Source organism: Otolemur garnettii, unplaced genomic scaffold (assembly GCF_000181295.1).
Source record: "Otolemur garnettii isolate 467f Iridium unplaced genomic scaffold, OtoGar3 scaffold00024, whole genome shotgun sequence".
Classification (NCBI taxonomy): Eukaryota; Metazoa; Chordata; class Mammalia; order Primates; family Galagidae; genus Otolemur; species Otolemur garnettii.
In genome coordinates, this window is record NW_003852419.1 from 2106058 (window position 1) to 2128756 (window position 22699).

The following is a 22699-nucleotide window of genomic DNA, read 5'->3' on the forward strand; positions in this document are numbered from 1 at the left end:
GCGCCTGTGGTCCCAGCTACTTGGGAGGCAGAGGCAGGAGACTTACTTGAGCCCAGGAGTTGGAGGTTGCTGTGAGCTGTGATACCATGGAACTCTAGGACAGCTTAAGGCTCTGTCTCAAAAAAAAAAAAAAAGAAAAAGAAAAAGAAAGACAGATTAATGTTTCTCTGCATTGGGAACAGAGTTAAAATTTTAGCTGAGTTTGAATCTAAAATCTATCACTTATTTGGCTGTAAAACTTCCTTAGTTTCTTTGAGTGTCACTTTCACCGCTTGTGAAAAAGAGCTGGTACTTGCAGAGCTGATCACCTCTGTATTTGCAGAGGCTTTTAATAGTCATAGTGAGTTAAGATACTGGCTCTGGAGCCAGACTGCCTGAGTTCAAGAACTACGGTCAGCTCTTACCACCTGTTTGACATAGACCTTACCTTCCCATCTATAAAACATAGTACAGTCACATAGGATTTTGGGGAAATTAAATAGGTTGCTGTGAGCAAAGTGCTTGGAACATTTCCTGGCACATACAAGTGCTAGGTAAGTTTCATCTATTGTGAAGATTGAAGCTAATTTAAGTAAAGTTCCTGGCATGCAGTTAGCCTTTAATAAATGGTGGTGGTGAAAGGACTATTAGTGATGGTCAGGATCTAGGTTGTGCATGTTTCTAATATGCATTAGCTGATTGTGTCCCTTAGTGATTTCCCTATTTAGACTTACAAAAAGGTAATAATTAACAGTAAAATCATACAGAGCTACTTAAGGGCTATCAGACACTTATTATGTCATTCTCTGTCACTTTACACAGATGCCTTTGTCTTTTTCTGTAGGGCGTGTTCCTGCTCAGCCCCTCACCTGCAGCACACGTCTGCCAGTTTGTCTGCCTCGCTGTCTTTAATGTCTCCTCCTTGTCTTTTCCTTTCTAGCTGTAGACTTTCCTTCAGGTGCCTCTCTTTACCTCTGTACCCAGGGCTGTCTCCATATGTCTCTGTCTGTTCTTCCCTATCTATTCCTTCCCTTCCTTTCTCTCCTTTGAGTACCCAGATCATAGGGAAAAGAAAGAAATTGAGAATGGTTTTGTGTTGCCTGAATTTAAAATTCTTAAATCATATATGTGGCAAATATGTTTTTGACAATTAAATTAAATTAAGGATTTTTTTTTTTTTGAGATAGAGTCTCACTTTCTTGCCCCAGTAGAGTGCCATGGCGTCATAGCCCATAGCAACCTCAAACTCTTGGGCTTAAGCGATTCTCTTGCCTCAGCCTCCCAAGTAGCTGGGACTACAGGCACCCACCACAGCACCTGACTTATTTTTGGTGCAGCCGTCATTATTGTTTAGTTGGCCAAGATCAGGTTTGAACCGTCCAGCTTGGGTGTATATGGCTGGCTTCCTACCCACTTGAGCTACGAGTGCCACCAAATTAAGTATATTTTATTTGTGATTTTTTTTTCTTTTTTTGAGACAGCATCTCACTCTGTGCTCACACTAGAGTGCCATGGCATCAACATCATAGCCCACAGCAACCTCAAACTCCTGGGTTTAAGCCATCCTCCTTTCTCAGCCTCCCAAGTAGCTGGCACAATAGGTACCTGTCACAATCACAATATCCTGCTAATTTTTTCTATTTTTAGTAGAGATGGGTTCTTGCTCTTGCTCAGGCTGGTCTCAAATTCCTGAGCTCAAGGGATCCTCCCGCCTCAGCCTCCCAAAGTGTTAGGCAGGCTTACAGGTGTGAGCCACCACACCTGGCCTTTATTTGTGATTTTCAATTAATTTTTTCCCTCCTCTGATTTAATGAATCTTAAAATGTCCAACTGGAAGTCTTTAAAAAAGAAATCCTGCTCCCAATGCAAGGAAAGTATACTGTGGCAGTTTGTTCCTATAAGGACCTGACTATTGGGCTTGATAAGTTTAACAGGGAGAACTTTTACTTATTTGAAATTGTCCTTTGAGGGTATCAAATATAAAGTTATTTAATTCCATATGCCACATCTTTCAGCAAAAGAAATCATGATTGGTTATTTTAAACAAATTGCCATAAATCAAAACAAAACTAAAGAGAGAGAGAATTGCAAACCTCCCACAGTTTTTATGAGTTAGCAAAATTTGTTATTTATTTTTGTCACAGGGCTTAAAATATATTTAGTGCTTATTTTGTTATGCTACAGAAAGATATTATTTCCTGTAAATATTTCATAATGAATCTAAAAAGGCTTACCTGTTGTTTTATGTTGCTAAAATTCAGATAGTCTTTTTGTCATTGAACCATATCCTAAAGATGTAAAAAACTGTATTAACCAAAAAGGGATGTTTCACCCCAAAAAGCAAAGATTGAAACCATCCTTCATAGTGAAGGCATATAGAATAAAATTAACAAAGGGGTTGGGCTTGGCACTCACACCTGTAATCCCAGCACTTTGGAAGACCAAGGGAGAGGTTACTTGAGCTCAAGAGTTTGAGACCAGCCTATAGCGAGACCTTGTCTCTACAATAAAACAAAAATTTTAGCCAGGCGCAGTGGTGTGTGCTTGTAGTCCCAGCTATTCAAGAGGCTAAGCCCAGGAGTTTGCAGCTACAATGAGCTACAATTGTGCCACTGCACTCCAGCCTGGGTGACAAAGTGTCTAATAATAATAATAATACTAATAAACATTAAAAAAAATAAGGCACATAGAATGGTGTCCAGGAGAAGCCAAGAACTAACTTTCAGTTGTCCTCTTGCAGTGGGGTTGTGCAGAGATGTGTTTAATCCTCCCATCAATATGTGATAATATGTATGATGTATTGCTGGTCAAAGAAGCTCACTCAAGCCAGAAGGTCAGGAGTACCCATGTGACTGATCTTAGTTGTTCAATTTCCAGCAGCCCTCCCACTTTTCAGAGGTCAACATGATACAGCATGGCACAGGGACTAAGGTGAACAGAACAGGCATTCATCATAAATCAGGCTGTTAGCATAAACTATCTGAGGTGGCCCAAGTTCTCAGGTATACAAAGGCAGGGTGGGTTGGTTGTTTGTGACAGAGTCTCACTTGGCTGCCCTCCATAGAGTGCTTTAGCGTCACAGCTTACAGCAACCTCAAACTTCTGGGCTTAAGCAATTCTCTTGTCTCAGCCTCCCAAGTAGCTGGGACTACAGGCACCTGCCACAATGCCCAGCTATTTTTTTTTGTTATAGTTGTCATTGTTGTTTGGTAGGCCTGGTCCGGGTTTGAACCCAGTGTATGTGGCCAGCACCCTGGCCTCTAAGCTATAGGCGTTGAGCCTTTTTTTTTTTTTCTTTTTGAGACAGAGTCCTCTATTACCCTGGGTAGAATGCCATAGTGTCATCATAGTTCATATCAACCTCAAATTCCTGGGCTCAAGAGATCTTCTTGCCTCAGCCTCCTGAATAGCTGGGTCTACAGGTGCCCACCACTACACCTGGCTAGTTTTTTCTGTTTTCAGTAGATGCGAGGTCTTACTCTTGCTCAAACAGCTCAAGCAATCGACCTGCCTTGGCCTCCCAGAGTCCTAGGATTGCAAGTGTGAGTCACCATGCCTGGCCTACAAAGGCAGTCTTATCAGTCATCATATTTCAAAGGCTCAGAGGTTGTCTCCAAAGAGCCAGTCAAGACCCAGTTGTTTCTTTGGAATGTATAGGATCTGAGCATCCCAAGTCAGGACTTCAGGATCAAGAAGGTTTTGGGGAAATAGCTGAAGAGTGTGTGCTGAGGCGGGTAGATGCAGCTAGAGGTTGCATCTCCTAGAAGTAAAGGAGAAAAATAGCCTAAAAACACAAGGCCTTCCACACCAGAGGATTTCTATGTATAGATAATCATGAAAGCTTATCAATCAATTTGAATTCACAGGTGTTTATTGCTGGTCAGTCTTTGACTAGTTAAAATTCTTATGTGGCTCTCCTAAATGAATGGAAAAAGGCCTGGGTTATTTCTGTGTGCTTGTTGTAAGACATTTTAAAAGGCTACTTGATTTTTCTGTGGGCCTCTTAGCTTCTCTGTAGACCTTTTATTCATACCAATCACCAAGGAAGGTGGGTGAATCCTATGGGACCTAGTCTTAACCTGTTGGTAAGTAGGTTGCCTATAACTACTTTGGGCTCTCTTTCCCTAAGAGATTCAGCCACTTTTGCTAATATTTTTCTTGCCTAGGAAAGTTGTTTATCTAAAAGTGTGGCGGGCTAGAAAGTCCAGGCATGGCTGCTAGTGAATCTGTGGCGTGGCTCTATGGGACCAGGAACTTAAAGGTAGCCACAATGGCTGCAAATGGTGATAATGAAAAAATGGCTGCTCTGGGGGCTGAAATCTGTCACTGAATTGAGTTAAACCATCTTGCAACAGACTTTAATGTAATTGTAGAAGCACCAAGCAAATCCAAGGTAGAACCCATGGAAATCAGTGCAGATAAAATTAAAATCAGAGGATCTCCAAGCAAAACCCTCCCTGAAGTGATTGATGAGCATAACAATGATGTAAAAATCATTTCTGTCTATATTAAAGGTGTCCCCTTGATGACATAGAAGAATGGTTAGAAGATAAAGGTCAAGTACTAAATATTCAGATGAGAAGAACATTGCACAAAGCATTTAAGGGATCAGTATTTGCTGTGTTTGATAGAATAGAATCTGCTATGAAGTTTGTAGAGACCCCTGGCCAGAAGTACAAAGACACAGTCCTGCTATTATTTTTCAAGGGGGATTACTTTGTTTAAAAAAAAAATCAAAGAAAACAAGTGTAAGCTAAATTCAGGGCTAAATAAGAGCAAGGAAAAATATAAAAGAAGATGCTGAAACAAAATCTCTGGAAGAAAAGAATGGACATGTGCTGAAATTTTGGGTGACTTAGATGATTAGACTTGTAGATCTGCACGTCCTTTTCTCAAGTCATGGTGAAATAAAAATGGATAGACTTTGTCAGAGGCGCAGCAGGGGGATTATTGTGTTCAAGGAAAAAGCCAAGAAAGCATTGGGTAAAGCTAAAGATGCAAATAATGGTAACCTGTATACAATTAAGGAACAAAGAAGTGACTTGGGAAGTACTAGAAAGAATGGCGGGAAAAGCAGCATTGAAAAAATCATAGAAGAATCTCTAAACAATTGGAAGTCCAAAAGGTCACAGATTTAAAGGAAAAGGAAAGGGCAATAAAGCTGCTCAGTCTGGGTCTGCTAAAGGGGAAGTACAGTCTCAGGGCAAGAAAACTAAATTTGACAGTGATGATGAGTGTGATGAAAACAGTGCAACCTGTTAAAAGAGCAAGGGAAGAAAACAGACAAAGAACTGGCACCAAAACAACTAACAGCGGCTAGAGAATGGTGCTGGAGACTAGCAGTTTAGTAAACAATTTCTTTATTCTTTTATATTAGGTTTTAAATTGCCTTTGTTTTGGGAAGATTTTAAAATGAAAGTCAAATTAGGTCCACTTCAGTGTTTACCTGTAAGAAAGGAAAAGGTAATTTTTGTCCTTTAACTTGTCTTTTTTTTTTTTGTTATTCAAATGAGGATTATTTTTTGGAACGTATTGTTTGTGTTATTTCAGATGACTCAAATTATCAAAAGGAATATTCATTCCTTCACTAAATTGCCTTTGTAATCTGAGAATGTGCTAGTACAAACTAATAAATATATATTATATGAAAAGAAAAAAAATAAAAGTGGTGGAATTAAAAAGTTTCAGATGGCAGAGATGCATCTGAGGAGCTCTGTAGCATTCATTCACAAGATGAACATTTTTCAAGGTAGGAGAATGGTTCTAAATCATAATTTTCCAGAACTATAGACCCCTCCTGAGTAATAATGGGATGACTTTATGTCACAATCCAATGTCTATAGTAGTGTTTTTCAACTTTTTTTATGGCACACTTGAACCTATAGTTAAACTTCCGTGGCACACTTCAATTACATTGACCAAAACAAAAGAGTAAAAAGAGAATATCCTGACTGTGCTTTGAACGTCTTTGGAAAATAATTTAATTAATGAGCTTTAAACATTTTCAGGGCACACCTAAGATCCTCTAGGGCACACTGGTTGAAAAGTCACTGGTCCAATAGGGTGGCTTCCTTCAATTTAATAAAAGGAGATTATAGATATATTTATTTCTATTCTTATTCAGTTACTTTTGGTTTTCTTGAGGTTTACCTTCTATTACTGTGTCCTCAGAGTGAACTGCCGTTTTGGACTTGGCCTCTGCTCTCCTCTTTCTGCTTCCTCAGCTACAGAAGGCCCTGTGTGCAACTGGCTGTACCATTTCACAATGACTGTCCAATTCTCTCTCTGTCTTGCTCTGGCTGTTTTGCATGACAGTGTCTCTGATGCAGACCTTTGTCCCACAGCTCATGCAGAAAGCCTGCCATAGTATGTCAAAGAATCAAAATTAAATGATCATTTAGATAATGGAATATTCTTTTTCTTCTGTTGTTTTTTTTTTTGGCCAGGGCTAGGTTTGAACCCACCACCTCTGGCATATGGGGCCGGTGCTCTACTCCTTTGAGCCACAGGCGCTGCCCTTTCTTCTGTTTTTTTTTTTTTTTTTTTTTTTTTTTTTTGAGATAGAGCCTCAAGCTGTCCCCCTGGGTAGAGTGTCGTGGCATTACAGCTCACAGCAACCTCCAACTCCTGGGCTCAAGTGAGTCTCCTGCCTCCGCCTCCCAAGTAGCTGGGACCACAGGCGCCTGCCACAACTCCTGGCTATTTTTTGGTTGCAGCCGTCATTGTTGTTTGGCGGGTCCGGGCTGGGGATTCGAAACCGCCACCTTAGGTGTATGTGGCTGGCGCCTTAGCTGGTTGAGCTATAGGCGCTGAGCCTCTTCTGTTTTTATTTTCATAGTTTCTAGCCATTTGGTTGGAAATTTTGGCATCTGAGTTGAATTTACATTTATGCAGTCAACGCAGACATGAAACTTGGTATTCATGGTTAAAAAAATAAGACCAAACTAACCTTTCCACATTCCTGCCAAAAACTCTCATTAGTCAAATATTTTTGAACTTTAAGGATTTATTGTGAATTTTCAGAGGTATTTTTAAAGCTTAAGATTTTTCATCTTAACTATTATCTTTAATTTCTCAATACTTTCATATTATTTTCTTCTTTGCCCCATAATCTCAATATTACTGAAATTATATTCTATATATATTCTATATTATTACTATATAGAATGAAAGTTTCAATATCGTATACATCCCCCAATACTTTATTTTCTTTCTTACTATTAACATCTCCCATATACCTTATTTGGACCTCCTTGTAAAGTCTCTGGTGAGGCATCCAATCCACTTCCAGGGGTCCTCAAACTTTTTAAACAAGGGGCCAGTTCACTGTCCCTCAGACCATTGGAGGGCCAGATTGCGGGCCCTGGGACAAGTCGTCTGCTAAGCAGGACAGGCAGCGGTGGCAAAAACACCCGGTGGGCCGGATAAATGTCCTAGGCGGACTGCATGTGGCCCGTGGGCTGTAGTTTGAGGACACCTGCACTAGACCATCTATAATCAAGGACCAGCTTTGTGATTCATAGAAAGGTGAGAAAAGTGAGACCTAAAGGTGATAATAGTAAAATCTAAACTTTACTATGAGTTGAATAGACTTGTATAATCTATGTAGGTCAGCAACACAATATGTTGATATGGCCTTCTAAGATTTCCTTTGCCCAAATGAGTTTTGCAGAGGATCCAAGTAGAGCCTGTCTATCTCAGATATTAAAACTGAGGCATCACTCAACCTCTGCCTACACACCTGATCTCTCTTACCATGTTCTTTTTTCCTCCTCACGCTTATCACTTGGGTAAGATACTGTACTGATTTTTACACATTTATTATATTTGTGATCTCTCTTGCCCATTAGAATGTAACTACTATGCAGGCAGAGATTTTGGGGTCTGTTTTATTTACCGATGCCTTCACAGGGCCTGGAATAGGCCTGGCATTTGGCAGGTATTGAGTGAATATTTGTCAAATGAATTGGCAAGCCCTCACAGAATGTACTCTTCATGTATATCTAGACTCTTTTTTTTTTTTTTTTGACTACATCATTTAAGGTTTAAGGTTCTTTTTTTCTCCTCTCCACTGTGTAGAGGTTTCTTTTCCATCCTAGTTCATTTTTTTCCCCCCTAAATATGTTGTTTTACCAAGTTATCCAGTCTGAGTCTTACCTTACCATTCACCTTCTTTAATATTCCTACTTTGTTTAAAAAAGTAAGAGAAAATGAGTGCTGGAAACTTTCTGTTTCTATACTTTTATGAACACTTAGCATATTTGTGTGGATCTAGTAAACAACGATGTTATTAGTTTCTCTGACAGCAATATTCTGAGTGTCTCTTATGTGTGTACCCTTATGTACTTCAGAGGTAACACCTCATGGCAAAATATTCTTCAGACTTTATCATTATTAAATTATAACCTTTATAATTAAGTTATAACCTTTATAAACATTCAACCTTTTGCTTTTTAGTATTTTCCTTTTATGATAACCTTCAGGAACCTATATGGTGTTACAGTAAAATTCTACATTTAAACTATGATAAATTAAATACATGTACAATTTTAATATTTTATACTCTAAATTTAGGTACAAGTTATGGAAGAAAAATTAAAAGCAGCCAATATTCAAACCAGTGAGTCAGAGACAAGGTTATACAAAAAGTGTCAAGATCTGGAATCTCTAATACAAGAAAAAGATGACATCATTCAAAACTTGGAGCTGCAGCTTGAAGAGCAGGTTAGAAAGAATTTGGTCATTCAGCAAGTTCTAAATGAGTATACCAATTCATGTATAAAAATTAAAAATAGAAAGCCTAAATGTCTAAATTTGGGGGAGAAATCTTACTCTGTCAACCCAAAGATTGCATCACATTTATTGGTGAAAGCTGCGAGCAAATTGACATTGCCTTAAAGTTGGGGGTAATTCCAAGTTGAGAATGTGAGAATTAACACATTTCTGGTATGACAGTGCTCCTTAAAATCCACAATGTCAGGTATAATGTTTAAGTTGGAAACATTTGGCTGTTGGCAGCTACATATTGTTAAATATATACGTTTGACACCAGTCTTTCTTAGGAATGGGAATACTGTTTCTGAACCACTTTATTGAAACAAGTGTAGTATTTAGTTTATTTAAAAATCTTTAGGAAAAAAATTGTATTGGAATTATTTACTTAAATGGTCATTTAAATATGACCACCAGGAAATTGTATTGTTAAATATGTTCCATTGTTGTTTATTTTCAGCCTTGCTTTTCTATTTCTTGGGGATCAATGTTTCTTTAGGTCAGTGGTTTTCAGCCTCCTGCTACCTCCAGGCCCCACCCATTGTGATTTATATGATAGTCACATTCTCAGTAGTTTTGTTACCATAGCCAGATTTCAAGATTGGTAAATGTGAGCTATAGTTTCTAAATGATTATTTTTTCTGGATCCTTGAAAACTAGCACTTGAGGAAAGGAAAAGTCCCTAAGGAGATTCTTATTCTCCTCTCTCTAACTTGGTTGACCCCTGTGATACTATTCTAAATCCATTTCCAGAGATGGTTTATTTTGTTGATAGATTCAGTGGATTGACTTTTTGTGTATAATCTTTCAGAGAAAGAAAATAGCAGTTAAAACTTTCCGTACTTGCAATGGTTTACTATTGCATCTGCTGGATAATCTTTTTCTTTTTTAAAATTCGATTTGGTAATTGGAGGAGAGATGTATTAACTTGGAAACAAGAGATTTGCCTTGTATATTTATAATGTAACTTTTCTAGATCACTGAGTTTGTGTTTGAACTAAACAAACTGCTAATGTTATTTCAGAAACAAATAAGGATACAAGAAGCTAAAATAATAGAAGAGAAAGCAGCTAAGATCAAAGAATGGGTAACAGTTAAGTTAAACGAGGTATTTGCTGCTATATTATTTTCCTTTTCTCCACCTTTTACTTCTTCTAAATAGAGTCATCAGAATATATGACTATTCTGGCTGGTCCAAAGGTAGGGAGTTATCTTACTTGATTGATCACAGTCAGTTACAGATTGAACTCTTTATTCTACTCTTTCCCCCCTTCTTACTTTGTCTAGTCTTAAAAAAAAAAAAAATTGAAGGAAGCAAAAAATTATGATTGGTTGGTGGTGGTGTTGTGTCTCTTGGTAAAATTGGGATAGGTAGCTTTCATTTAATATCTAGTGTATTTCTAAAATGAAACATATCAGTAGACTCATGATTATCAGCATTAATAACCTCATTCTGACTAGTTAACTTTAGTTCTAATTAGTTTTAAATAATTAGAGAACAAAGGTGAATATCTTAAGAAATAAAATGTATTTAGTGTCTGAGAAGCATACATTCATTATTTTATATGACAGTTAATGCTGAAATATTTTGGTTTAAAATAATTTTGTAGGCAAAAGCATGGGGGTCAAAACGTTCAAAACTCTTAGTTTTGGGAAAAATAAATATTAATGCCATACTTACCTAGTTTGATAGCTGGTGCTGAAATGTAACTTGATATATGTATTTGCTTATCACTTCTTTTGTATTTTGCTTACATAGAGAGTAACTAGGTATTAACATTTTCTAAATCTTATAATTAGAACATTCTGAAAATGTTATCTCTATAGAAAAGAATACCACTTTATTCTTTTAGCTGGAATTGGAGAATCAGAATCTTCGTTTGATCAACCAAAACCAAATTGAAGAGATAAGAACAATACAGTCAAAACTACAAGGTACAAATACTTCGAGATAACTTGCCTAGATTTATTTGGCTATTTAAGATTTTACTCTTCCGGGGCATGGGGGGGGTTGGTGTTTCAAAGACGCAATTATAAACATCATACAAGAAGTTAGTGTCATGAAGTGAAATAGAATTTCTTAAACCAGAACTTCTGCACCCCAGTGAATGTTGGGCCTGAAAATGAAAGGCAAAAAAAGATAGGATTGATGATGTACAGGAGTTCCAAGGTGATCACTACATAGGTTAGAAAAGCATGAGCAGATACTAACTTTGCCTTTCCCTAGTCTTAAAGGCCTTCCATCTGTCTCCTTTTTAGACCCATCCTAAGTCCTGGGACTTAGTACTTGCTAGAAGTACTGTATGTTGACATTAAACCAAGAAGTCAGGGACCATGGGCAGTGGGTTCCAATCAGGGGTGGGGAACCTGTGGCCTTGGGGCCTTCTGATCGAATTCACATTTTTTAGAATAAATCCCTTTAATAAAAGTTTAGATTCAGGGCGGTGCCTGTGGCTCAAAGGAGTAGGGCGCCAGCCCCATATACTGGAGGTGGCGGGTTCAAACCCAGCCCTGGCCCCAAACTGCAAAATAAATGAATAAATAAAAGTTTGGATTCATTTGAGGGGCTGTACTTGGGGATCTGGAGGGGCACGTGTGACTTTGAGGCCACCTTACCACACCATATAGTAGGTTAAAAGTTTTTATATTAGAGAGGTATGTACTTCAGATGTCCAGGAAGATGTGAACATGAATTAAAGTTTCAAGTCCATGTGACATTTGCCCTTGTTGAACTAGATTAGATGTACTAAGCCCATTCTCAAAAACTTGTTGTTTTCTCTGATATTCTTCGCTTGCATTTCTAGTCTTCACTGGCAGCCTCTTAGTTCTTACAGACTGAGAAGTATCAATCCTTAGAAACTAAGCTTGGATTTAGAAGAACAGATATAATCTAGCACATGTACTAGATTACTTACAAATATATTCATAAATGTAGTTATTCTAGTATTACTGTGAGAGATGATCAACATAAAAATACTAAAAGATACAGTTAAAGGAACATACTATGTACTCAACTCATTTATCTGTTGCTATGTAAGTTAACCTTTTGGTGTTTTCCTAGAGTTAAAAATTGAATTTCCTCAGACATTTTTGTTTTGGGGATCGCCATGCCTTTAGATCATATAAGCAGCAATGTCCAAAGTCCTACAGATGAATTTAAACCCGTGATTAGGTGCTGACCTAATAATCATTCCACTAGCTATCTAAATTCTTTCCCCACCCCCACCCCCTTTTAGTTCTTCTAAAGAAATGACTAAGGCTCTTTATATTATGGTCACCACAGACCAAGCCACTCCATCTATTTTCTTCTCATTACTGGTAACTGAGATAAGAAAAAATCATTACCATGATAATGTGCTATTTGCCCCAATGATGGTCCATATTTCCTTTGGTTGTTTTAACGACCAGGACTTAAGTCCCTTTTTCCTCACAGTTAGTGCCAGATCACACCTATTTTACCAATGCCTAACTGGTATTTATCAATCCTTGACTTTGTAAGAAGCTATAATTCTTTAGTTATTTGTAATCTGTTTTTTCTTTGTTTTGGTTTTGAACTAACTACTCTTAAAGGGATTAGGTATGTTTCTCTCTGCAGTTAAAAAAATATTTTGAACATTCAAAGTATATAAAGTAGATTTTATTTATTTTTATTTGTTATTAATTTTTGAGACAGGGTCTCACTTTGTCACTTAAGCTGGACAAAGTGCACTCATAGCTCACTGAAACCCTTAACTTCTAGGCTCAAGAGATCTTCCTGCCTCAGCCTCCTGAGTAGCTGGGACCACTATGTCCAACTAATTTTTTAGGGTTTTTTTTTTTGGCCGGGGCCTGGTTTGAACCCACCACCTCTGGCATATGGGGCCGGCACTCTACTCCTTTGAGCCACAGGTGCTGCCCCTAATTTTTAAATTTTTTATAGAGGTGGTGTCTCGATAGGTTGCCCATGCTGGTCTCGAAGTCCTGGCCTCAAGGGATCTGCTTGCCCTGGCCTTCCAAAAAGTGCTGAGATGACAGGCATGAGCCACTGGGCCATCCCAGATTTTAAATATAGGCATATGATGCTCATCGTTGAAGGTTCTGTGTTATTATATGTAAATAAAGATGAACTTCAGATTTTTTCTGGTGTAGAGTGATTTGTCCAACTTATCAATATGCTTTGGTTCTGTGTTTAACAAACTGCTATAAAAAATTCAAATCTTAATTTTGATTATTGACGTTGCAGAAGTTCAAGGAAAGAAGACATCCATTGTCTCTACACTAAAGCTTTCAGAGGGCCAGCGCCTGAGCAGTTTAACCTTTGGATGTTTTTTATCTCGAGCAAAGAGTCCTCCGCAGGTTGTGAAAGCTGAGGAAATGAGCAAGATTTCAACTAAAAAAGCTGAGTTCACTGAAGGAAAAGACATAGACGGTATTTATGGATTATAGGAGTTCACTTTGCCATTTTTTCCAAAAAGACAAATCATTTGCTAAAATTAATGCAAATATAGCTTATTTTTTTCCTGACTACTCGGTGTTTTATGGGGGTATTTATAAAGATCAATACAGCATTTAACTTAGTATATCTAATTATTTTGTGTTTTCTGAGAATCTGCGCCAGTAATGTATAGAAGAAACTAATTTTCCCTTCATATTTATTTATTTAAAAATTTCAGGCTAAGCACAGTGGTTCATGGCTATAATCCTAGGACTTTGGGAGGCTTAGGTGGGAGGATCAGTTGAGCCAGGAATCTGAGACCAGCCTGAGCAACACAGTGATAACCTTCCTCTCAACAAAAAATAGAAAAATTAGTCCAGTGTGGTGGCACTGGAGGCCAGGAATTTGAAGTCACAGTGAGCTATAATGACATCACTGCACTCTAGCCCTGGTGACAGAGTGAGACCTTGCCTCAAAAAGAATTTTTTATTTAATTATTTGGTTTATTTATTTATTTTGGAGAGATAAGGTTTCACTCTGTCACCCAAGCTAGTGCAGTGGCACCATCATAGCTCACTGCAACCTTAAACTCCTGGGCTGGAGTAATCCTCCTACCTTAGCCTCCCAAGTAGCTGGGACTACAGGCACCCACCACCACACCCAGCTAATTTTTCTATCTTTTGCAGAGATGGGCTCTCATTATGTTGCCCAGGCTGGTCTCAAACTCCTGGCCTCAAGCAATCCTCACACTTTGGCCTCCCAAGATTCTGGGATACAGGTGTGAGTGACCACATCTATCCAATTTTCCCTAGTTAATGCTTTTTCCTATAGGTGGAAGCAATACTTAAAATTAAAAAGCAAGGTGCAGCAGCCCATATGTGTAGTTCCAGCTACTCATGGGGCTGACTCAGGAGGATCGCTTGAACCCAGGAGTTTGAGGCCAGCCTGAGCAACATGGCAAGACCCCGTCTCTTAAATAAATTAAAGTTAATCTTAGATAAAGTTAAACGTTTACATTTCTATCTACAAGATACTATACTTGGATTAGTTGGGTTTCAGATTACAACTATGAATTTCCTATTCATTATTGATTTAAAATATAAAAAATTACCTAATATTAAACAGGAAATTAAAAATGGCATAGCAGACTTATAAAGAAAACCCTACAGGATACTTGAGTAGTTGCTTTGATTTTCCCTTTTTTGTGCTACAGGGAAAATGTTTACCTAGGCATTTGAACCCTGGTCCTGTGTACAGATTTCTACTCCTTTTCTTTAAGTCTTAAAGCCCTTCTAAATCTTGTTTTTATTGTACATCTTTTGGCTTTGCCATCTCTAGTGAATCTCTTTTGTTGACTTTCCCCAAATAGTATAGAAAGGCTGGCTGCTTCTCCATTTTCAGTTTCTTTGCCTTCCTCCAAAGGAGAAAAATTATAACCCTAAAAAGCTATGTCTAGCCTCTATGCTTGGTTATGAAATTCTAGAAACCATGTAATCTTTTTCCAATCAGAAGGCTCCTTTGCTTCTTGCTTTCATGCCGTTATTTGCATTTGCTTTTCTTTTTTGAGAAGCCATTTTAATTTCCTTCCCCCTTTCCAACAGTCAATTGAGTCCAGCTGAGGTTGCTTGTATTTAAAGTCCTTGCTCACTTGCAAATTTAACAAACTGCCTGACTGCAAATTCTAGAGTTTATTTGTTCAGCCTCTGGTTTCTTAATTATGAAGTACCTGTGTATGGTGTCAATGTTTTCCAAGTTTCTTTTTTGCTCCTTAAAGTTTTGAAATCATTTATGAAACTGTTATTCTATTACAAATAAAAATAAGCAAAAATAAAAAAATAAATAAAAATAAGCCATGCCTAAAGACTTCTTTTTTCTGTGACACAGAATCTCACTCTGTTGGCCAGGCTAGAATGCAATTGTGTCAGCCTAGCTTACAGCAAACTCAAACTTCTGGGCTCAAGCAATCCTCCTACCTCAGCCCCCCAAGTTGTTGAGACTACAGGCACATACTATAATGCCTGGCTAATTTTTCTAATTTTAATAGGGGGCAAAGTCTCTTTCTTGCTCAGATTGGTTCCCAACTCCCGAGTTCAAGGGATCCTCCCACTTTGGCTTCCCAGAGTATCAGCATTACAGGTGTGAGCCATTGCTCCCTGTCCTAAAAATATTTTTAAAGAGTGTTATTATAAAAAACATACTTTGTAGTTACAATTAAACCAAAAGTAGAATAAGGAAAGCTTTTCTCTGTTTATTCTCTCTTCATGATTTTGCATATTTCATGTATTAAAGCTTGGGTGCAAAGTTTGTTTCTTAAACTATAGCTTTGTATTAATAATGCTTAAATTTACTTTATGATAGTTTTAAAATTTTGTTGAAGGCTGGGCACGGTGGCTCATGCCTGTAATCCTGACACTCTTGGAGGACAAAGTGGTTCCAGACCAGCCTGAACAAGAACAAGACCCCGTCTCTAAAAATATCTGGGTGTTGTGGTGGGCCCCTATAGTCCCAACTACTTGGGAGACTGAGGCAAGAGAATCACTTGATCCCAAGAGTTTAAAGTTGCTGTGAACTATGACACCACAATACTTTACCCAGGGTGACAAAGTGAGACTCTGTCTCAAAAAAAAAAAAAAAGGAAAGAAATTTTGTTGAAAGAAGCTTGTCATTTTCTTTGCTTCTAAAATAGAATTAATGATGTTCATATTTATTTATTTATTTTTTTGAGACAGAGTCTTACTATGTCGCCCTGGGTAGAGTGCCGTGGTGTCATAGCTCACAGCTCCCTCAAACTCTTGGGTTGAAGCAAGTTGTTATAGTTGTTATTGTAGTTTAGCAGGCCCAGGCCAGGTTTGAACCCGCCAGCCCCAGTGTATGTGGCTGGCACGCTAACCACTGAGCTATGGGTGCAGAGCCTAAATGATCTTTATTAATATGAAATTGCTAGTTTCAACAGTGTAGCTAAATGCACAGAAAGGTTATTAAAGACCACATACTGATGTAATCTATCTTTTTCTAGAAATGGAAATTCCAGAAAAGTCTGTTGATAACCAAGTTCTAGAAAACAACAGAGGCCAGAGAACATTGCATCAAACTCCCTGTGGCTCAGAACAGAATCGGAAAACAAGAACAAGCTTTGGAACAGATGGTGGCATATCCCAGAATTCTGGGGCTCCAGTGAGTGACTGGAGTTCTGATGAGGAAGATGGGAGCAAAGGAAGACCCAAGTCCAGGTGCACGTCTACCCTTTCCAGCCACACATCAGAGGAAGGAGTCCAGTGCAGCAGGATGGGGAGCGAGACGTATCTGACTGCATCTGATGACAGCAGTTCCATATTCGAAGAAGAGACATTTAGCATAAAGAGACCAGAACACAAGAAACTATATTCTTGGCAACAGGAGGCACAATGGAAAGCTCAGAACAGTTCTCTTGGAAAGGGAAATTCTGAATCAAGTAAAAAGGAGCAAGATAGTTTCTCCGATGAACTGAATAAAAAATTTCAGTCTCAGAGACTGGATTATTCATCTTCGTCAAGTGAGGCCAACACCCCCAGCCCTATTTTGACCCCAGCTTTAACTCCAAAACATCCTAACTCACTCCCTGGAAAAGGAACACAATTAGTGCCTTCATCGAACTTGCCGCCCCCAAAGTTAAGGATTCCTAATGTTTTCAGTATAAGTGTAGCACTAGCCAAAAGGCACCTAAGCCAGCCACAGTTAAGTTCCGACAGGATGTTTGGTACAAACAGAAATGCGATAAGCATGATACGACCGCTGAGACCTCAGGAAACCGACCTTGATCTAGTGGATGGTGACAGTACAGAAATTTTAGAGAACATGGACACGAGTTGTGATGATGGATTATTTTCTTATGACTCCCTGGAATCTCCATGTTCAGATGACCAGGAAATCTGTGAGTCGGCGAAGAAAGCAGCATGTAGCAAACCTCCAACTCCTCCCCTGCACCGTTTTCCTTCTTGGGTAATTTTATTGCTGTGTGCAACACAGGCACAGTAGATTTTTCTTAACACTCACTTTCAGGTTTTACTCTACTTTTCCTCTTCCATTTCAAATCCAGTGGTGTACTGCCATTTCTTAATTTTCAGAATATAATTTCTTCTTCCCCTCCCCCACTGAGTTCTGAATCAGTTGAGAAATAAGACATTGGTAAAACAGATGGAAGATCAGAATATTACCTTATTTACTGATAAAACTGATTTTAGGGAATTAGTGGGTAAATGAGCTTTCGAATTCTGAACTTTGGAATTAGCTAGATTTATTCCTCCAGTCCCTGGCAGCACCGGACTGCAGGCTTCCTTTCGTGAGACCATGCCCCTCTAAAACATAAAACCTGGAAAAACAAAACAGATGCTTGTTTTTTGCAGTAACTACTGCTCAAAAGAGGAAGGTTCTGGTCTCCACATGCCAGTTTCTCTCTCTAAGCTTACCAATCACTTTATGCCACTTGTCCTCTTATGGGAGAGAAAATGAATGGGTGGAGATGAGAAGTGTTCAATTATTGGAGCTCCCTCTGCATGGAAGGAAACATTGGCAGGTAGGGAAGAAGAGTTCCCCCTGGTAGTTTTCAGTCAATTCTGAACCAGGAAAATTAACTACTTAGTCATCAGTTTTTGAACATAGTGATTTACTCGATTGGCTTTGAGAGAAATTTAATTTTTTTCATTAGTTTATATATGATATATAAGCTTTAACCAAAGTTTCCTTCTACAGATCTAGAATAGATTGAATCTTCTTCCTATATTAACCATTAATGTGATCATGAACTGATCTACTGTATGAGTCTTCTTAGGAATATTCATATTGCTAGGCTAAAAAAATGATTTCTTCCTATATTTGAAACAAGGTGAAATGATCAGTTCTCATAGATTGATGTTTTTCTTCACATATTGGCGTAATTTAACATTGACCTCCAGGTAAGCATCTGGGTTGCAGGATTTGTTTTGGCTTTTGGAACCGTGTTCTTTTTTTTTTTTTTTTTTTTGACCAGGGCTGGGTTTGAACGTGCCACCTCCGGCATATGGGGAGGGAGCCACAGGAGCTGCCCTCAGAGCCATGTTCTTTTATTATTATTATTTTTTAATTTAGTGACTGTTGTAATTTTAGGCAAATTAGGGCATCCATGTTTTCCTTGTGTAAATTCAGAACTTAAGATGGGTCTGCTCTTATTTGCTTTCAAGAGGACGTCTCATTTCAGTATTCACATAGAAATGTCTGTAGTCTATTACTGAATTCTGATGGCACAAAAAAAGTGGAAGCTAATGGCATGTGAATCTCTGGAATTCCAATTATGCTACCCTTTAGGCAGTGAGAAGTAGAAATTTTGCCTCTTTTATTATACTGAGATTTTTAGAGATTTAAGTTAGGCTTTCAAGTTTGTTTTATTTGGCAAACCATTTTACTACTTTTTGCCTTTCTCTCTCTCCCTCCTCTGAAGCTATTCCTGAAGAAGTACTATTGCTTTTCAAAAGCCTTCTAGCAGACCCAGGTTGGAGGTTTCTAGTTTGCTAGGTTTTTTCAGGTTTCAAGGAAAAGAGATGTGTTCTAGTTATGTCAATTAATATGAGTTGATTTTAAGAATTTTTAAGAGTTTATGTTCAGGCATAACATATCCTTATTGAACTGAAGTATCGTTCAAAGTATAGTAGTCCCTATAGTAGGACAACACCTGAAGATTCAGTAGCACGACTGATGGTCAGGTCCTTAGGAGCAGATGACACCTGTTCCCCTGCTCCCGCGGTTCAGCTTGTCCTCTGGGGCCTGTAATGATTTTCTTTCTAGTCCTCTTAACTGCTCTCCCCGACTCTCTCCTGGCTTCTGACTGCCTCTCATCTGCTCACTGCCTTAGTTCTATATATTGTTCTGTTCTGCCCGCTCTGCTGGTATGTCTTTGTGTATGTATCTCCCAATCACCTGCTCAGAGAACTGCATCTGACACATTCAGCCAGCCTCTCTCCAATCTGAAGTGTTCCTGATAGAAAGAGACTACTGCCTGTTACTTCTCAGGCCACCAGCCAACCTGAAGAGGACAGCCCTAGTTGCCCACTATGTTCTGGTATAATCAACCACGCCCAGGTTAAACCCATAACAAAATTCAAGACCTGGTGTTCTATGTATTAGGAGACACCCGGGGTTCCTTTCCTTGTGGGGGTAGAGCAGATAACCTTTCCTTATTTTGGAGGCCTCTTCCAGAGAAAGAGAGAAAACAAAATAACCTTCTTTTGGCACACTATGAATTCCATTCAGGGGTGTCCAACTTGTAACCTGTGGGCCACATGCGGATTTTGTGAGGACTTTTTTGCTTATCTGTGGTGACAGATATCGCAAAAATTATGCATGGACTCATCAGCTTTCCTTAGTGTGTGTGTATTTAATGTGTGGCCCCAAACAACCCTTCTTCCAATGTATAGCAGAGAAGAAAAAAGGTTGGCCACCCCACTGATTGGAAAGTACACTGAAGTAAGAAAGTGATGGCATTTAATGCTATTCTGTCTATGATTTCTGACTTCAAGTTTTTCCTTTTTTAAAAAAAAACATGTTCCATATTGGCGTAATGTTAAAGGTGGTGTTTATGTGTAGTCAACAGCTATGAATAGTTTCTGGCTTCATGTTACAGTCATTCAAGGTTTTTCTTTTTTCTTTAACCATAATCTAGGATAGTAAGAGTATTGAAGGTAGTGTTTATGTGTAGTTGTGATTATAAATAAGCTTTCTCTTATTTTTTCCCCTCTTCAAAAGAATTTAAAATACCAACCCCAAATTTGGGAACAAAGATAAATAATGGAATGACTAATGGATGGAAGGAATCTCTGCAGCATTAGTCACAATGGCACATTATAGTTGGCACAGATGACTGTTGTATAATACAGTTGTATCTGGTGAATATCAAATGCAGAACAAATGAAAAACATGTGTATCAAAAGTAATCATTGCTTTGCTTTAAATACCCTGTTCACATCTCTCTTTTACATTAGGAAAGCAGAATTTATGCTGTAGCCAAGTCAGGCATTCGAATGTCTGAGGCCTTCAACGTGGAGAATGTTAATAAAAGTAAGTGCTTTTGCGTGCTATGACATAGACAAACCTTGAGGACGGGATGTTAAGTGATAGCATAATAGAAAAACATAGTGCAAGCACAAAGCCACAAATACTCGATGATTCCACTTAAAGGAAGTCTCAGAAGTAGTCAAACTGATAGGAACAGAAGGTAGAATGGTGGATGCCAAGGGCTGGGGGCAGATTTGCAAACTGGAAAAGTTCTGGAAGGTCTATTTTACAACACTGTGAAAATACTTATGCCTTATGAACTGTACAGTTAAAAATGGATAAGGTGGTAAATTTTATGTTCCGTGTTTTTTATCACAATCAAAAAATGTTTCAAAAAGTAAGTGATTGTGTTGCTGTTTCACTAGCCAAAAGTTTTCTAAATGTCTAAAGTCATTGGAATGTATAGAATTATGAAAACTTTCAGAAAGTTATTTCTAAGGTTGCTGATTTATATTTTAAAATTGATATTCATCTTAGTACAGAGACACAAATACCTTTAACTCTGATGTATTTTTTACCTGAACGAAGCTAAAGAGGAGAAACTGGCTTTTCAGATGTTTAAAATTACACAAAATATTCATCTCTGTGTTCTTCTGTCTCAGGGTTTAAAACACAGTCACTGTTTCTTCCTTTCCTTTCTTATTCTTCCTCCCTTCCCCTCTCCTTCTTTCCTTCTTTTCTGGAAACTCTTACAGAAATGATACATGCCCATTACAAAAGATAAAACCAAACAACAGAGAACTGTATGGAATAAAAAGAGAAATTTTCCTGTGGTTCTTTTTACCAGCTCCCCCCCCTCCCATCACTAAGTCCTATCTTAAAGGTAACCATTGATACACAGCTGTTGTTACCACTCAGGAAATTATATTCTAATTTTTTTAAATGCTTTTTTTAAAAATCTTTATTTATTTACTTACTTTTTGTTGTTGCAGTTTGGCCGGGGCTGGGTTTAAACTCACCACCCTCGGTATATGGGGCTGACACCCTACTCACTGAGACACAGGCACCACCCCTATATTCTAATTTTTAACATCACATTCACCTGACACAAGTTTACCAATGACAGTATTTTAATACCACATCAATAATGGGGCTACGACTAGTCAGAGAATATCTTTAGTCAGTGAGCAGTTTATTATACTTAGTTCTGCCCAGCCTGAGCCAAGTGCGTATGGATATGCCAAAAAAACAAAAGCTGTGGTTCTTGCTCTGAAAGAGCCTACTGTCTACTTGGGGAACTAGAACACTAGAGGAAATAAGGACCCATGGACCAAAGTGTATAAATAAAGCCATAAATGCCCTAATTCATAAAGTAGATGATACTATTAGGAGTCATATGTGTTTATTCAGTATTTCTTTGACTTAAAATTATATTAATTCGTATTTGTAAGAAATAGACTAATATGCTAGTTAGACGGGTTTTTTAATGTTGTTTTCTGTTTCAGATTCTGTTGCAATGCTTTCCTATGCTACGTCAGGACTTTATACATCTCTGATATACAAGAATATGACAACTCCAGTGTATACAACCTTGAAGGGGGTAACTCATTATGTTAAGCATATGGTTCTCTTAGGATAGATCAAGAAAATTGTTTATTTAAGCTCTGGATTTCATCCTTAACATTTTACACAGACTCTCCCTTTATAGAGAGTTTTAGATACTCATGTTTTATATATATATAAATTTAAAAAAAAAGAAGTGGAAAGGTCTGTAGATGGTATTTATTCTCAGAGGTCTGAGTCTACTTTGTAGTATCCCACGTGATTCCCCTGCTACTCATGGCTGTTCATTGTTTAAAGGAGGCATAGCATTAACGGTGTAAAGAAAACTCCTAATTTAGGACGATCTTTGTATTAGTGCCAGGGTACTCTTTCCTTGCGGGATACTCCTTCCTTGCTTGAAGTACTAAATGAAAATCATCAGGTATTGACAATCTTATGTTTTCAGGAATCTTTTGTAATTGACAAAAGCCTTGCTAATTAGAATTTGGGCTTTTGACAACATGACTTTGAAAACAGCAGAACATATTCTCGACTTCCTATTAAAAAATCATATTCTATGACCTCTTCCTGTAAAACATTCTGTATCTAAAGAGAGAGGTAACTTTAGGGATGGATACTTCTGCTTTTCTTTAGAAGGCAACCCAAATAAGTAACAGCCCTTTCCTGGATGAGTCCTCTGGGTCAGAGGAAGAGGATAGCTCCAGATCCAGCTCCCGGACATCCGAGTCGGACACGCGCAGTAGGAGTGGGCCAGGCAGCCCCAGAGCCCTGAAACGAGGTGAGGGAGAATGGAAGGCATCAAGGCAACTCCACACCATTCCAAATATGTACTGGGAATTTTCTTTACCCATAAGAGGGTTTACAAAAAAATCAAAGAACTTGCTTTAAACCATAGTGAAAAGAGTTTTAGCTTAGGACTGAGACATTTATGCTCTAGTTCTAATTCTCTTAATTCTTTATGATTCCAGA

The 22699-nt window shown here is 38.2% G+C and overlaps 1 protein-coding gene and 1 pseudogene across 1 annotated transcript in view; both read left to right on the forward strand.

The window, feature by feature from the left end:
• PLEKHH2 (pleckstrin homology, MyTH4 and FERM domain containing H2) overlaps positions 1-22699 on the forward strand; it is a 115590-nt gene that overhangs the window by 26291 nt on the left and 66600 nt on the right. The window contains exons 3-10 of the mRNA XM_023512058.1: positions 8554-8703; positions 9776-9859; positions 10605-10686; positions 12974-13159; positions 16182-17143; positions 20155-20230; positions 21673-21767; positions 22364-22508. Of these exons, the coding sequence (XP_023367826.1) occupies positions 8554-8703; positions 9776-9859; positions 10605-10686; positions 12974-13159; positions 16182-17143; positions 20155-20230; positions 21673-21767; positions 22364-22508 (1780 nt within the window). The remainder of the gene's footprint in view (positions 1-8553; positions 8704-9775; positions 9860-10604; positions 10687-12973; positions 13160-16181; positions 17144-20154; positions 20231-21672; positions 21768-22363; positions 22509-22699) is intronic.
• LOC105886784 lies at positions 4250-5241 on the forward strand (annotated as a pseudogene).